The 16722-nt window shown below is 35.4% G+C and overlaps 1 protein-coding gene across 3 annotated transcripts in view; it reads left to right on the forward strand.

The window, feature by feature from the left end:
• Positions 1–224: 224 nt before the first annotated feature.
• Positions 225–16722, forward strand: part of NFU1 (NFU1 iron-sulfur cluster scaffold) — a 68392-nt gene continuing 51894 nt past the window's right edge. Inside the window, exons 1-3 of one of the 3 annotated variants that reach the window (XM_056813441.1) lie at positions 225–379; positions 9739–9842; positions 13259–13394. In XM_056813441.1, the coding sequence (XP_056669419.1) occupies positions 321–379; positions 9739–9842; positions 13259–13394 (299 nt within the window). In that variant the 5' untranslated portion in view covers positions 225–320. Of the gene's footprint in view, positions 380–9738; positions 9843–10448; positions 10487–13258; positions 13395–16722 lie in introns of those variants that run through there. The other 2 variants (XM_001381649.4, XM_056813442.1) reach the window with 2 other exon arrangements.

Here is a 16722-nt window from a genome sequence, read left to right on the forward strand (position 1 = left end):
TATTTAATTTGGGAAGAACCTGAGATGAGCTTCACGAATCTGTGGCGATCTTGCTAGGCAACTGCACTTTCATTCATGGTAAAGTAGAAGCAACAAAACCATGTGGCTCTCAACTGGACCAGTTTTCCCCTGAAGGATTCTGCAATTCCTGAACTGACCAGCAGAGGGATGTCAATTCCACACACCACTCTTGGAGACTCTTCTTCTTTAAGTAGGTCCTTGCCTACTTCATTTCCGGCCTTTCGGAACAGGCGTTTGGTAAGGCCTACCATTCTGAGGAGAGGGTCCTTGATCCACGCTTGCGCAGCTAAGTAACTAAGATGGCCGCAGGTCGGCTGGCTTTGAGAACAGCGGCAGCTTTGGCTGGGCTGCGCGGGCGGTAGGTGATGCTCCCGGAGCCCGCGGGTGGGGAATGGGATGATTGGAGGCTGAAGCAACTCTTGGGGTTGCCCTCCCTCCACCATACGTAAGCGTGAGACTGGGGTCGGCCGTGTCTCCCTAGCAACATACCCTCAAGTGTATCCTGCCCTCTAGGGGGTGGAGGGGAACTGGATCCCCTTGTCTGACTTTCTTTCCGCACTCATTCTCTTCCAGGACCCAGGCGGAAGTGGTGTCCTTGAGGGGCGGTGATGCTCTGGTCCCTCCCTTCTCCCGCCCCTTTCCAGCCGGCTGGGCCTTGGTTGGCCCGATTGGCCCGGTCCAACCCAGGCCCAGGCCCAGGCCCACCTCCCTAACCTATTCCATTCTCCCCAGCTGCTACGGGTTGGGGGGAGAAAGGGATGCCAAACTTCGGGAATGTCGGCTGCAAAGGGCTTTGGGACAGCTAGAGCTGGAGAGGATTGTGGAACCTAGGAGTAGGATCAGTTAGAAAGGGCTTTAGAATAAGAAATTATATCCGAACTGGAAGAGGCTCTGCTTTGGATACAACATTTTAGAGCTGGAAGGGGATTTAGAATAAATAGAATATTCAGTTGAAAGGAACCCTAGAACATAGAATGGCTGAACTGTAGGAGATCTTAGAAGATAGTCTGTTGGAGATGGAAGTAACCAAAGAAGTAGTGTCAGAGCCAGAATGGACCTTACATATAGTGGGACAGATAATATAAAATATAGGTAGAGATTCTGTAATGTTAGACCTGCCAACACAAAACTCGGTCTGGAAGGGACTTTAAAACAGAGGATGTCAAGACTAGGTGGAATCTATAATAGTTCTAGAATTCCTTAAAACAATTGCAGAGTTGAAAGGGAATTTAGTACTCTTTGCTCAGGTAAAAATATCTCTCCTTCTAGCATTTCTATTTAAACCTATTTTGGATGCTTCTCACCCTTCCTCTTATAAATTCTTTGTATTCATATCACCATGTATCTATTTTTATATGCTTAAATACACATGCCACCCCCAGTAGAATGTAACCTCCAACAGTAAGGTGACAGTGAATAAAGTGCTGGTCCTAGGGTCAAGAGGACTTGAGTGAAAATTTGGCCTGAAACACTAGCTATATGACTAGGAAAGTCCCGGAACCTAGTTTGTCTCAGTTACCACATCTGTAAAATGGGGATAATAGCACCTATGTGGATGAGTGGTTGTGAAGATCAAATGAGATCATGTTTGTAAAGCACCTGGCACATAGTAAACACAGTATAAATATTAGCTAGAACTGATTTAGTTCTGTCTTTTTATCTCCAGCAGCCAAGACGGTATCTACACATAATAATCACTTAGTAAAATGCTTATTGATTGATTGATATATATCTCCTCCTCCCCCATTAGATTGTATCATCATCATCTAGCCTAGTGTCTAGGTAATAAATCTTTGTGAAACTGAGCTGAACTATTAATGGACCTCAAATCAGCTTGGATTTACCAAACATCATTATGAGGAAGATAAGAGCATAATAATAGCTCATTTATATAATAACAATGCTTAAAATTGATATAACACATTATATTCATAACTTCAGTTGAGCCTTATAGAAATTTTATGAAGTAGCAGTATTACTATACTCATTTTACAGATGAGAAGATCTAGCCTCAGAAAGAGCAAATGGTAAGAGAAAATAAGTATGTATTTAGTACCTACTACCTATTATGTAAAAAGTGATTTAGTCTCCACCCTCCTAGCCTTGCAAAGAACTTATATATTCAAATGAGGTGGATAGAGGGGAGGCAACACTTATAAGGAAGTGGTAGCTCCAGGGAAGGGAGTTTTGGTTTGGGATATCTAAGGGATTGAGAGTGGAACCAAAGAATAGTGGGTTATTTCCTCCTCTCTTAGCAGTGGTATTATTGATTTGACTGTTGTCCAAAGCATCACACCTAGCAAAATTTGGAAAGATCATTAGTAATTATTTATTAAGTGCCTGCTATATGTCAGCATGTGAAGACTTTCCTCAGTGGAATGAGCAAATGAGAACAATTTGTTCCAATGGCCAGGAGCACTTGGAGCTTGGTCAGACATTGAAGATGCCAATGTTATCCACTGCATCCCTGGCCATCTCCAGTCTTCCTAATTTTGTCTTGCAATTGGATTTATGCAGCTCTGGAAAAGAGAGATGCTGAAGATTGGGCAATTCTGACTCACTTAAGTCGATTTCACATACAAATCAAGCCATCACCCTGTGATGTCATTGGTCCTCTTCAAAACAAAGAATGAACAACATGTATCTTCCATATAGAGAGAGGATTTGTGATAGTCTTTAGGGAAAGGAAAACCTGAATTGACAAAGTCATGTATTCTTAATTTACTGAAGTATGTGCAATGTCCTTTGACAAGTGTGATAGAGGCTGCACTTTTGCCAGTCTCTATCACACAAGGTTAAATAATTTGGCTGATGACACATAAATATTTAGTGTTATATGTTGGACTAGCAAACAAATTTCCAAACTTACCATTCAGCATTATTTCTATGACAACATTGACACCATTCCCACTCTTTTTCTATCTTCTTTCTTTGGTTATTTATGATTTAATGCCAAAATTGATCAAGGAGTAGAAGTTCATCACAAGCATAGTTATTCTAAATAATAATAACTAACATTTAAATAGCACTTATTATTTAACATTTTACAATTATCTTACTTGATATAATAACCCCAGAAAGATAGGTGCTATTATTATCTCTTTTTTTATGTGTGATTAAGCTGAGGCAAATGGAGATTAGGTGACTTGACCAAGGTCATATAGCTAGTAAATGTCAAGCTGATTTTTAAACCTAGCACTCTATCTCCTGTGCCATCAAGCTGCTTCCAAATAAATAAATGTTTGTAGCAGGTATCATTAATTTTTGCCATAAAATACTTTGTTCTCCCTACATACCCATTTTAAAAGAACAATCAAAGCAAACATTTTCCCCAATTTTGAACTAGCTTTTCTGGGTCAGTATGTGTTTTGTATTAGCCAAAGAAAGCAAAGGATTTATTTAAAGAAAAAAAAAACAACAAAACTTTTGCTACTGGCTGAAGTGCAAAGTTAATCAAATTCATTGCTTACCCCAATTCAACTGTCTTATTGCCTCCCTTTTTTTTTTTAACCCTTCCCTTGCATCTTAGAATCAATACTGTGTATTAGTTCTAAGGCAGAAAAGTGGTAAGAGCCAGGCAATGAGGGTTAAGCCTAGGGTCACACAGATAGGAGGTGTTGGAGGTCAGATTTGAACCAGTAACTCCCATCTCTGGACCTGGCTCTCCATCCACTGAGCCACCTAGCTTCCTTTCCTCCCATCCTTTTCGGTCATTCTACTTGCTTTGGGCCCTGAAGTGTTGTTAACATTTGAATAGTAAGATAAAACCTCACAAGTTTGTTGCTTATTCTTTTCTTTGATACTGAGGCATTTATGTTTCAAATCTCAAATTTAAAAGAAAAGAATATCTTAAGTATAGATACCAAGAAGAATTTTATTACCAAATGATTATATAATGATGAATTTTTTAGCAATATCAGTTATCAAAGACCATCTACTAAATCTGCCCACCTGCTCTGGAGTACCAACATCAACAAAATCACAGATTGAGAAGTACTAAATTAAGTATACTCTCTCCTAAAAGATGGTGAAGTGAACCAGGGAGAGAAGCTTAATTTTGAGCTCAATCTTCCTATAATAGATTAGAGAACTCAAACCAAATTTTCATGACATTTGTGGTCAATTCTTATTAGTGAGTTTGTGAAATTACTTTGGAGTAACTATTTAATACAAGATCTAGTCCTTGCTATTCCATACTCTGATTCATAAGATTCATATATTGGGAAGCAAGGAATGGAAAGCTGATTGAAAAGGAAAAGAAATGGCTACTATAGGGGGAATCACGAATTTTTATTCTGAGAAGCTAATAATCTGGCCACATATATACAGTATACCTTTGTTACCTTTTTACCTTAGAATTAGAGAAAATTGAAAAATCTAGTTGTATACTGCTACCTTTATAATTAGAGGCCTATAGGCTCCCAGTTATCAAGTATTTCTTCTAGTCTACTTTTGATAGGGTATGCATTTCATTTAGAGTTATACCTGTTTGTGAGTTATATAAATTTAGTTCAGCATGCCTAGTCACAGGAAATATTATTTAATATTCAAATAGATCTGTGATTTCAGAGGTTTGTAAATTTCATCCATTACTACATATCACAACCCATCCATGCCTGCTATTTTTCATGATTTTTGCTCTTATTCTCCCATACCTTAATCACAAGTCTAGCCAAAGTGCTAGAAGCTTTGTTCATCAAAACTTGACATTACAGTTTCTAGTAGAGCATTTTTGACTGTTTACCTATCATCCTTGTTCCATATGATCAGCTCATCTTTCTGTCATTCTATTTCTTGATTACACCTTTACGCCTCTTTAGATTTCCTCATGGGTTAAATGTTTTGGATTATTCACAATTATCCTGAGCCTCTCCATCACTCTCTTTGTGAAAACTATGTTTAATTCTTTGAAGACTTATATTCCTTGTTTCATTGCTATACAACACTGGTAGAATGATGATATTAAAAAGATGGACCTTTATTTTCAGTGGAGGTTTGGGGTCATTAAAGAAGTTTTGCAGTTTCCTGAAGGCAATCCTGCTTACTTTCCTCTTGTTGAGCTCTAGACCCAGCTCATCCCTTTGAACTGTTCAATATAAACATACCTAGAGATTATCCATTCAAATGCATGCTTTACTCTTTTTTTTTTTTTTTAAACCCTTACCTTCTGTCTTGGAGTCAATACTGTGTATTGGCTCCAAGGCAGAAGAGTGGTAAGGGCTAGGCAATGGGGGTCAAGTGACTTGCCCAGGGTCACACAGCTAGGAAGTGGCTGAGGCCAGATTTGAACCTAGGACCTCCCATCTCTAGGCCTGGCTCTCAATCCACTGAGCTACCCAGCTGCCCTTCATGCTTTACTCTTAACACAGTATTATTCTTCATATACTGTGTGGCTGGGTGGTCAAGCCAAACTGCCTTGAATAACTTATTGGATTTAATTCAAGACCTGTGAAAGGATAGACATACCCAGTAATTTTTTCTTAAAGCTCTTGCAACTGCAAAGTGTTCTCTGATTCTTAGTCTATGTTGTTTTTTGGGAGGGCAGAGTGGGTTTGAATAGGATAGTGGCATGGTGGAAAAGAGATAGATGATCACTACAGGAGGAAGCAAGAATGTTCACTCTGAGAAGAAGCTGGATTTCTTCCAGGAAACTATAGTGTTCTAAGAATTGATGCAATTAGCACGATATTAGCAAACAAGCATCTGAATGACCTCACATTCCATAAGAGACCCTCTTCAACTTGGACTCTATGTTAGATCTCCTCTATCACATGTGAATGCCTTTTGGCAAGCGTACATCTCCCTGTTTATGCCTTACCCAGTGTTTAAAGACAAACTGAATAGGATTATTTCTATTGTTTTTTTTTTCTTTTAAGTCCTTTTTGTGTTTTTTATTGTCATTCAAAACACAATTTCATATTGGTCGTGGTTGTAAGAGCACACTCATACATAATTAAAACCCCAAAATAAAACCAAAGCTACACTTATGTGAAAGACAATTCCAGCTGTTCTTTCTCTGGAGGTGGATAGCATTCCTTCTCTTTCAGGATTATCTCAGATCATTGCATTGCTGAGAGTAGCCAAATTTTCACAGATAATCATGGTCTAATATTGCTGTTACTGTGATCAATATTCTCCCAGTTCTGCATATTTTGCTCTACTTTAGTTCTTGCAGGATTTATCATACTAGATTTCTGTGGTTGTTTAGAACAATATATTGCATACCTAATCTTATTCCCGTGGCCCACCAATCTATTCCTTAGCCTGTACCAGATTGTTTTGATGATTGCTGCTTTGTAGTAAGATTTGAGATCTGATACTGCTAGACCTCCTTCCTTCACTTTTTTTTTCATTAGATCCTTTGATATTCTTGACCTTTTGTTCTTCCAGATGAATTTTGTTATTTTTTCTAGATCTATAAAATAATTATTAGGTAGAATTATCATTTTTATTATATTAACTCAACCTGTGAGATATTAATGAGCAATTAATATTTTTCAAGTTGTTTAGATCTGACTTTATTTGTGTGAAAACTGTTTTGTAATTGTGTTCATATAATTGCTGTGTTTGCCTAGGCAAGTAGATTCCCAGGTATTTTACATTGTTTAGAGTGATTTTTAATGGAATTTCTCTTTCTAACTCTTGCTCTTTATTAGTAATATATAGAAATGCTGATGATTTATGTGGATTTATTTTGTATCCTGCAACATTACTAAAATTATTAATTATTTCAAGTAGTTTTTTTAGTTTATTTTCTAGGATTCTCTAAGTATGCCATCATATCATCTGCGAAGAGTGAAAGTTTAGTTTCCTCATTGCCTACTTTATTTCCTTCAATTTCTTTTTCTTTCCTTATTGCTAAAGCTAGCATTTTTATTATAATATTAAATAATAGTGGTGATAATGGTTATTATTGTTTGACCGCCGATCTTATTGGGAAGGCTTTTAACTTATCTCCATTACAGATGATACTTGCTGTAAGTTTTAGGTTTTACTTATCATTTTAAGGAATTTTTTCCTAAAATTTTTCCTTAAAAAGAAATAACACTTGTTCCTGTGATTTCTAGAGTTTTTAATAGGAATGAGTGTTGTATTTTGTCAAAGGCTTTTTTCTGCATCTATTGAGATAATCATGTGATTTCTGAGTTTGGTTATTGATATGGTCAATTATATTGATAGTTTTCCTAATATAAAACCAGCCCCACATTCATGGTGTAAATCCCACCTGGTCTTAGTGAATGATCCTTGTGATATATTGCTATATTCTCCTTGCTAGTATCTTATTTAAAAATTTTTCATTTATATTCATTAATGAAACTGGCCTATAATTTTATTTCTGTTTTTGTTCTTCCTGGCTTAAGTAGCAGTACTGTATTATTTTTATGTCTTTTTTTTTTTTCAAGAGATTCTGAATGATTATGATGTGGTAATAGGAAACACTTTGTTTTTAAAAAGCCTGTAAGGCAACATCTTTTTCTACCAAATTTAGTGCTTTTTCATAATCTACAAATGGTAAGCTCAGAGGGATCTTAAGTACTCTATATCTTTCAGTTAATTATGAAATTGTAAAGATATGGTGTGTATTATTGAATATCCTTGAAAAAATTTCCTGGTTTCCTATCAATATTCACATCAGGGAAACTTAATTCATGTTTGACTGATTCAAAGTGATTTGGTATAGGTGGGAGAAGAGGCATATAGGTTAGTAATTATTGATAATTTTCTTGGTTACTTTTTTTGGGCCTAAGCTTTTTTCCCTGTGCCTTTGGTATTTTTCCTATCTTCAGTTATCTTGTATATTGGCTTTCCTCATGATTGTCTCTCCTACAGTAGAGATTATATATATATATATATAAATAAAATGGGTCTAACCAGCTGCTTTCTCTCTCTTTGTTCCCTTTTAATGCTTTTTATCTTTTTTTTGGTAAATAAATTCTGTAAGTACAGTTGCATTGTCCTTGATGAAAAAAAGTTAAAATTTTTACAAGTATTTTTCAGTTTTGGTTTATTTCCTTGTTTGTTGTCTTTACGTTTTTATCTTTAAATATCTGTGGAATGACTTTGCTTAGTTGGGCATCTTGCCAAATTTTCTTTAATCTGGTTCTCTGTTTGTGAACCAACACTATTACAAACTCATCCATCTTCCTTTGTGAGATTTTACAAACAAATTTATATTCTAATATGGTGTTACCTTTTGGGCAGGTAAGTCTTATGGTTGTTGACTAAGATGCTTTCTGGGCTTTTTTGGTCTTTCATGGTAATTTACATTGATTAAACCAATAGATAAAATTGTTCTTGGTATCAGTATGATTTTGGGTGCCCATTTTCCATTTTTATTGTGTATTTTCCATTTACATATTCAAGATTAAACTTAGTTATATCTTTTTTCTCATTCTTGCTTTTAAAAAATTCTATTATTAGTTCTGATAATTCAACTCAGGGATAATCCCTACACTGACACAATAATTACAATTCTTTTCTTCTCAAAATTTAATGTTTGATTTTTTTTGTTGTTGTTTTTCAGGCGCTTAACTTGGGAATTAATTTTTTAAACCTTTGCTTTATGTCTTAGAATTGAGATTAAGTATTGTTTCCAAGGCAGAAGACCAATTAGGGCTAGGCAATTGGAATTAAGTGACTTGCCCAAGGTCATGATAGCTGGGAAGTATCTGAGACCAGATTCAAAGGACATTATTTGTCCAAACATTTTTCAAAAGAAGTTTTCATTATATTAGGATTCTTTGACCTTCAATTCTGTCTTCCTGAGTAATGCTTTAGCATTTATTTTTCCCCATTCCTACTTTCCCCACTGTTTCATCAAAGTCACTAAGTCACATATGCTGATTTAATTTGGAAGACATTACCAAATTCTTAATAGAATTTCTTTATATCTTCATTTTAGCAACTAATATTGATACATAAACTAGTTTCATAGTAGTCTTTAAAAAATACTTAACAATTGTTGACCAAATGTCCCAGGAAATAATGTTTCTTATTGTCTTCGTGTGTACCCAATTCTGCCCACTTCTTACTTTGCCTCTCCAATGAATACCTGAGTCATACTCCCATTTAACTGTAGTTTTCTAATTTTGTTAATAGCAAGAATATCAAGAAAGATGTGATTCAGCTCCTCAGCAATATGTTCAGTTGTTGAGATTCTTGCTCAAGGAACTTACATTACAGAATCAATAGTCAGATTAAAATTTATTGATAGTTTGAACAATCTGATCTTTTTTCTGCCCTTCTTCCTGCTACTATATTGCTACTGTAGAAGTAGAAAAGGAGATTCAGTACTGAAACCATTTAAAAATTTTGTTTCATGGATTACCATGGCCAAAAATTTCTTCATTAAGTGGCAAGCTTACTACTGGTAATGCTTTATATGTTTAGCTAGAATAGTCCTCTAAAAATAGACTATATCTGTTGTCTAGACCATTTATGAAACCTTTCCAAAATTATAGAAGAACTTGCCAGATCTAATGTTCTACTGATGTAACCTTTGAAAACCCTGTTTACCACCACACTTCAGTGAAACATTGAAGTAGGATTTTGTGAAGAAAGATTATTATAATGTGAAATGAAAAACAAAACCCACAATTATTGTGGTTTTAGTGCTTTATGTGGCTGATTACTTTTCACTTTTATGTCTTTTTTTAAAAACTTTTTTTTAAATGAGTTGAAACTTAGGTGTAACTTCTTTTTCTTTTTTTAATTTAGATTTTATAACATAAAGCTAAATACGAACGACATTAGAAAGCAATCTCTGCATCAATATGTACAAAGACAGTTTCTGCCTCCATTCACAGCATTATATAATACAGGTAAAGTTCTATTATAAATTGAGTTTCACAAAAGCTAATGGAACTGTAATAAGACTGACATTCTTGTGATTTCCATATTACATTCTTCAACATGAGAAAATAAGTTGTATTTTTTAAATTTGGAGATCTGTAAAATAAATCATTATTTCATAGCATCACAAAATTGAGACTTGTAAGAGAGAACCCCTTCCTCCATTTTATAGTTTGTTTTTTTTCCTTAGCATTTCCTTCATTGGGCAAATATTACAATCTTAGCTTATAAAAGGTTAATTTTGTTGTATGCTACAATAGTTAAAATTTTTCTATATATGTTCATTCTCTGGGTACTTTGTGCTATCTCTAACAACATTGGTTATTTATTACAGGTCATAACTTGTTAGAAGACAATAGAAGTATGTTTTATTTCATATATATCTCATATCCACACATATACATGTGTATGTGTATATGTGTATTACATATAGATAAAATTAGGGAAGGAATAAGCATTTATTAAGTTAGGCACTGTGCCAAATGCTTTTTATAAATGTTATCTCGTTTGTTCTTCACAACAATCTTACAAAATCGATGCTATTATTGTCCATTTTTACAGTTGAGAAAATTGAAGCAAACATGTTGAACGACTTGCCAGGATAATAATATTTGTAAGTGTTTGAGACCACATTTGTTCTCAAATCTTCCTGACTGTGGATCCAGCACTCTATCCATTGTACCACCAACTGCACCTTAGGGAAAGATGATTTAAACAGGAAAATGAATATTTGATTTTCTAGACAATTTCCTGGAATCACCAAATACCTGAAATATAAGTGTAGAATAACAGAGCTATTTGACAAAAATTCATTTAGACCTCTTAATTTTGGGTGTCTTATTTCAGTAACCTCTTGGTTCTTACCATTGGTGAACAAGTCATATTGTTTACTGTTTTTTTTTTTGTCATCCATTAATCTAGTTTGGAATAACAATGAGGGAAAGTGAAAAGTCAAATAAAACACCAGACCCTGAATTAGGTGAATGATAATGCCAGTGGACAGATACTAAAGTCAGAATAAGAATCAAGATTAGTAGAGAATCTCATCAAATCCTAAATTTAGAGCAGGAAGATACCTGAGAGGTCATTTAATACAATCCTTTCATTTTTACACATAAGAAAACTCACAAACTTAAATGACTGACTAGACATAAATACAAATATTAATTTGGTGGGATTTGAACCCAGATCTTTTTGACTCCCAGTCCAGTGTTCTCTTCATTACACAGCATTGCCAAAATGATGAGTTAAGTTTTAGATATGTTGAGATGCTTAAAGGACATCTAGGGAAAGCTATCCAGAAAGAAGTTTGAGACTGAAGTGTGGCGCTTAGAAGGAAGTCAGAATTAAAGATAAGTATTTCAGAAAAGTGATATTGAAGTCATAGGAATAAATTAGATTGTCAATGAGAAAGTATAGAAAGAGAAGAGAAGAGGGCCAAGGATAGACTTTTAGGGAACACTCACATTAGGCATTAGGAATTATTTGAGTAACCTGAAAAAACACTGGGAATGTTTAGTGATGTAGGAGGAGAATGAGGAGCTTTTATTATGTCTGAAAGCAAGGATATCTAGTGAGTGGGGTTTTTAACAATGCAAAAAACTTCAGAGGGTCAATTAGTATGAAGCTTGAAAATGTAAAGTGTGTAGGAGAAATAAAAAGCACAGTGAGATTTGAGATGAAAGGAACTATGTTAAGCTTGGAAATCAGAATTCACACCTAAGCTGAACCTTGAAAGAAGGGGTTAATGCTAATAGACATAGAAGAAGTCTATTTCAGGCATTGAACTCAAAGGTTTGCAACTGATAAAGTTCAGGACAAAATCATTGCATAATTCATCTGGACCATAGATTACTATGAAATAGGGCTAGTTGGAATAATATTTTTGTGGACCTTGCAAGCCACCTTGAGGAACTTGTTTTATTTAGTAGGCTGTGTAGAGGGAAGAGTTGAAGGGGATTTTGGGAGGAGACCCAGGAATTATTGGAGGAGCAAAGTATTGGAGGGGGAATAAAAGGATAGGATTAAGGATACAGGTAAAGGGGTTACCTATGACAAAAAGGAGAGCTGTCTATTCCCTTGAATCAAGGAAAGGAACAGAGATGATGTAGTAATATTAAAAAAAGAAAAGAGGATGGAAGTAAGGAGTAAGGAGTTTACCTCTGATGGTCCCGATCTTCTCATTAAAGTAGTACATAAAATTACTTGCTGAGAGAGTTGGGAAGAGGTGGCATTTAAATGTTTTAATAGAGGAAATGGTTTTAAAGAGCTGCTGTGTATAGTGTGATAGGAAATCCATAAGAGCCAAGTAAAAGAATTGCCTTTTTAAAGAAGGACCCAATTGAGAATAAATAGTATAATTTCACATTGGACCTACTTTCTATGCTAAGACCTTTCCCTGCCTCATCTGTTGTTCTTTATCTACTTTCTTGTATTCAGGTAGGTGAGTAATGCTTCCATTACTTCCCAGTTGGACTGGCCTCCTCAAACACTCCAATACAGAATTAAAACAAATAGTATATAATAAAAATTAATATGTCTCTCTACTTATTTCTCACATCCATTCCTTCCTCTTCCACTCTCAAATAAGGAGAAAGGGTCAAGATACTCAAGCTGACAAACTGAGTGTATTTTCAAAGTGATGAATATAGAACATTTCCATGGCAACCACATATCTTGCCAAATAATCTTCCTTTTAAGCTTAAAATAAAGTTGTGTTGTTACCTTGTTATCTCACCACATCCCCAAGATAGAACACTTGTTCATATATTTAAGTAGTTTTGCTTGTGAAAGGATAGTTTTAATTTTATTTTAGTCCAAAGAATTGTTGGGATGATAGGTTCCTGGAGACATAATTTAATACTATAAATTATTGATTCATCATTTCATCAACTAGTTGTCATAATTGCAAGATAGGAAAGGAAAACTTCAGTTTTCTTCTTATTTTTGCCCATGACAAAAATAAATCTATTTTCAATCAAACCTGGAAACTGGAAGAAACAGTAAGAAAGAATTTCTGATTTTTCTGAAAGAAACAATCCAGAAAGCAATTTGCATGCTCACTTACAAATGTATTAAACTTCTAATCTTTTTTTTTCTTTAAGGGAAGTATGCTGTTTTGTATAGAACAAATGAAACATTTTGCTTCAGAATCAGTATTATAGAGAACATACTTGAGTGTATAGGAACAACATCCCAAAATATTATATTAAAGCCATTTTGCAAAAATGATGAAGATTTTTTAAATAGATGTTTTCCATCTTTTGGACACTTAAAGACTGTCTAATTTTAAGAATATTTTGAGTTCTTAAGGGAAAATGTAAAAGCATTAAGATTTTTGGAAACATTTTTCTAGAATAACATTTTTCTTTCCTTCATCTTTCAGTGCGATGCATGTTTATTCAAACACAGGATACCCCCAACCCGAACAGTTTGAAGTTTATTCCAGGAAAATCAGTGCTTGGATCACAGACCATGGATTTTCCTACACCAGCTACAGCCTTCCGCTCCCCTTTGGCTAGGTACTTCAAAATGTTTCATATATTTCCCGAAGTAATACAAATGTCTGCTGAACCATAAATAAGATAGCATGTTTTATGGGATCTAAGTTTTCTCATTATAAAGCAGGTATGTTTTCTCTCTAAAAGCTTTTATACTTTGGAGGTGAAGATAAAAGAAAAATAACAATTAATATTATAAGACATTTATCCTATCATATTTACCTATCACTCAATCTCCTCCTTATTGCTGTCATCTGTCATCCTTCATCCAATTTCCTAAATTCCTCCATGAATTTAGCATATTCTTTCTGTGTAGTTCATTTATCATCTTCCATTTTCATGGATGTTAGTGTCTATTTTTAAAGAATTGAAATGTAAAGAGTGAGGACTGAACTTTGTTTCCCTTTTCTTCTGATTTTTTAAACTTTTAAACTAACTCAGTTTATGTTATTGGGTCCTATACAAAGAGAAGGAAAATGCTCTCCATATGGGGGAGGGGCAAGGAATGAGAACACAAACACACAAAGGAAAGAGGCTTTGGTGTCTGGGGGCTTTTGGATAGTTGTTCAGTCAATTATTATGTGGGCAATGTGCCTAGGATACAAAGAATATACTGGAGATACAAAGAAAGGGGGATAAAAACAGTCCCTACCCTCAAGGAATTCTTATTCTGATGTGAGAAATAATATGCAAGTAACTATGTATAAAATATGTAGTGTGAATGGAAGATTATATTAGAGGGAAGGTATTAGCAGTTGGGTGGATAGGGGGAAAACAGGAAAGAACTCCTGGATTTGAACTTCTGATGTCTTGGAAGACATCTTGGATGTATTTGTAGGCATCAGGGGAGACTGAAGATTAGAGAGTGGAGATCATATAAAGGAAAGGAAGGGATGTGAGATGAAGATGAGGGGAGATGAGGAAATTCTCACTGAATACCTCAATTTTCTTCAGGTAAGTATAAAGCAGCTTCAATTGAGATAATGTAACAAATTTATAGTAGACCCAGTCATAATTTTCTCTAGGTCCATTCAGCAGAATATAAATAAGGATGAAGGAGGAAGATGATCAGAGTTATACAAGGTTGGGATTTGGCAAGAAATGACCAGCAGTTGAACAAGAAGGCAAGAGACTCAAAAAAAGTTGGTCCTGACACCATACAGGTCTGACAAACTGTCTTTGGGGATATACAAGCAAATATTACTTTGGGAATCCACAATGAGAAAATGGTAACTAGAATGTTACAAACTTCAAAGATGGAACAGTATAAGGGTAGCCACAGAGAACATTAGGAATAACTTTCAGATCTTTTATACTGGTCCAGCTGTACCATGGATGGTCAGCTCATTTGAAAAGATTGTCTGGCTTTGGAAGGCAGAAATTACTTTGTCTTTGAGTCTCATTAATATCTTTAATTCCTGTTGTAACTTCTTGCTAGACACTTAAGGGGTAACTCTCCTTCAGATTTGCTTCCCTGCTGACATTAGCAACAGCAATGGAAATACCTCGGTCATGGTTCTGGGAAGCCACTGGGGACAGAGGAAGCATCAGTTTTCTTCTGTATGCTTATTGGTGACCATCTCTGACACACTGTCCTCATGATTCCTCAGCCTCATCATTCCCCTGACCTCTCTCTGGCCCATTTAGCAAAATATTAATGTGACCACACTTTAGACTTCACCATCTCCAAGATCATTAACTTTAAAGTTTTATCCTCATAACCCAGTCAGTTCCATTTTTCCTCTCTTCCTCTTATACTGTGCCTTATCCTTCAGCCTCATACACCCTGATATCCTCTTTTATCTCATTCTTTTCCCTCATGAGCTATCCTGTTTGTTGGCTCCTCTTTCTCAATCAGTCAGTAAGCTATAATTAAGCACCCATTATGTGCCAGACACTATGAGAGATATTGGGAACACAAATATGAAGGTAAGATTACATACCCTGAAAGAGTTTACTTTCTACTGGGAAGGGAAAGCATGTGACATGTTCAAAGATAAATACAAGATAAATATAAATACAAAGTAGGAGGAATGCCTTGCATTAACAACTGGAGGAATAAGGAAAGTCCTCTTGAAGAAGGCAGCACTGGAGCTGAGCATTTGAATAGGCATCAAGGTGGAAGATGCAGTGTGATGAATAGGAAACAGTAAGTAAACAGATTTGGCTGGAACATCCAGAGTAATGTGAAATCTGCCAGAAAAATAGACTGGAGCCACATTGATAAGGGCTTTAAATGCTAAACAGGAATTTGTATTTTGTCATAGGCCGTAGAGAGCCATTGATATTTCTTGATCAGTGAATTGACATAAGTCTGTGCTGTGGGACAGTGGCATCAATCAAATAGAAATCAAATTTCAGGCTGCATATGGCCTTAGAAAATCACAAATTAGCATCATGTTTTATTGTATTTTTATTTATTTTGTTAAATTTTTCCCAGTCATATTTCAATTTTATTGTGCCACATTGGAGTATGTTGAGACCTGCATGCTATAAGTTTGATACTTTGACTTTAGGATATCATTTTGATAGACATGTGTCTGATGGATTGGAGAAGGTATATATTAGCTGTGCAGAGACCAATTAAGATGCTAATATAATTTTAGTGAGAGGATTGGCCCAGGATGCTATCTGGGGTGTATATGGAAAGAAAGGGTTGAATGGGGGTAATGATGTGGAAGTAAAATCATCAAAAGTTGGCAACTGATTAGATATAGAAAATGAGTGAAAGGACAGAATCAAGGATGACTCTTAGATTGCAAACCTGGGTAACTGGAAGAATGGTGATACTACAAACATAAATAGGAAACTTAGGAGAAGGGGATAGGTTTAGGGGGAAAGATAATTAATTCATTTTTGTAAATGTTGAGAATATACATGTGAGGAATATCAGAGTGAATATATCTACCAAGCAGATGGTGTTGCAAGTCTAAATCTCTGAAGAGACTTTAGGGCTAGATATATATGATAGTTGAACACGTAAAAAATGATGAGATAACTAAGAGGAAAAATATAGGGGGAAAAAAAAACAAACAAGAAAATGGCCCAGGAAAGAGCCCTGGGATATACCTATATATAATGTTTAGGACACAGAAGATGATTCTGCAAATGAGATTGAAGGTAGATTGGACAGGCAGGAAAGAACATGACAAAGCAATGTCACAAAACAGAGAAGAGAGAATATCCAGAAAGAATAGGTGATTAACAGTGTCAGTTACTATGTATAGAAAAAAAGGATGGGAACTAAGAAAAGGCTATTATATTTACCAACCATCTTGACCTTGGGGAGAGCAGCTGCACTCAAGTGGAAGGGATTGAAGGGTTGGGAGGTGAGAGAGTGGAGGCAATA

Source organism: Monodelphis domestica, chromosome 1 (genome assembly GCF_027887165.1).
Source record: "Monodelphis domestica isolate mMonDom1 chromosome 1, mMonDom1.pri, whole genome shotgun sequence".
NCBI lineage: Eukaryota > Metazoa > Chordata > Mammalia > Didelphimorphia > Didelphidae > Monodelphis > Monodelphis domestica.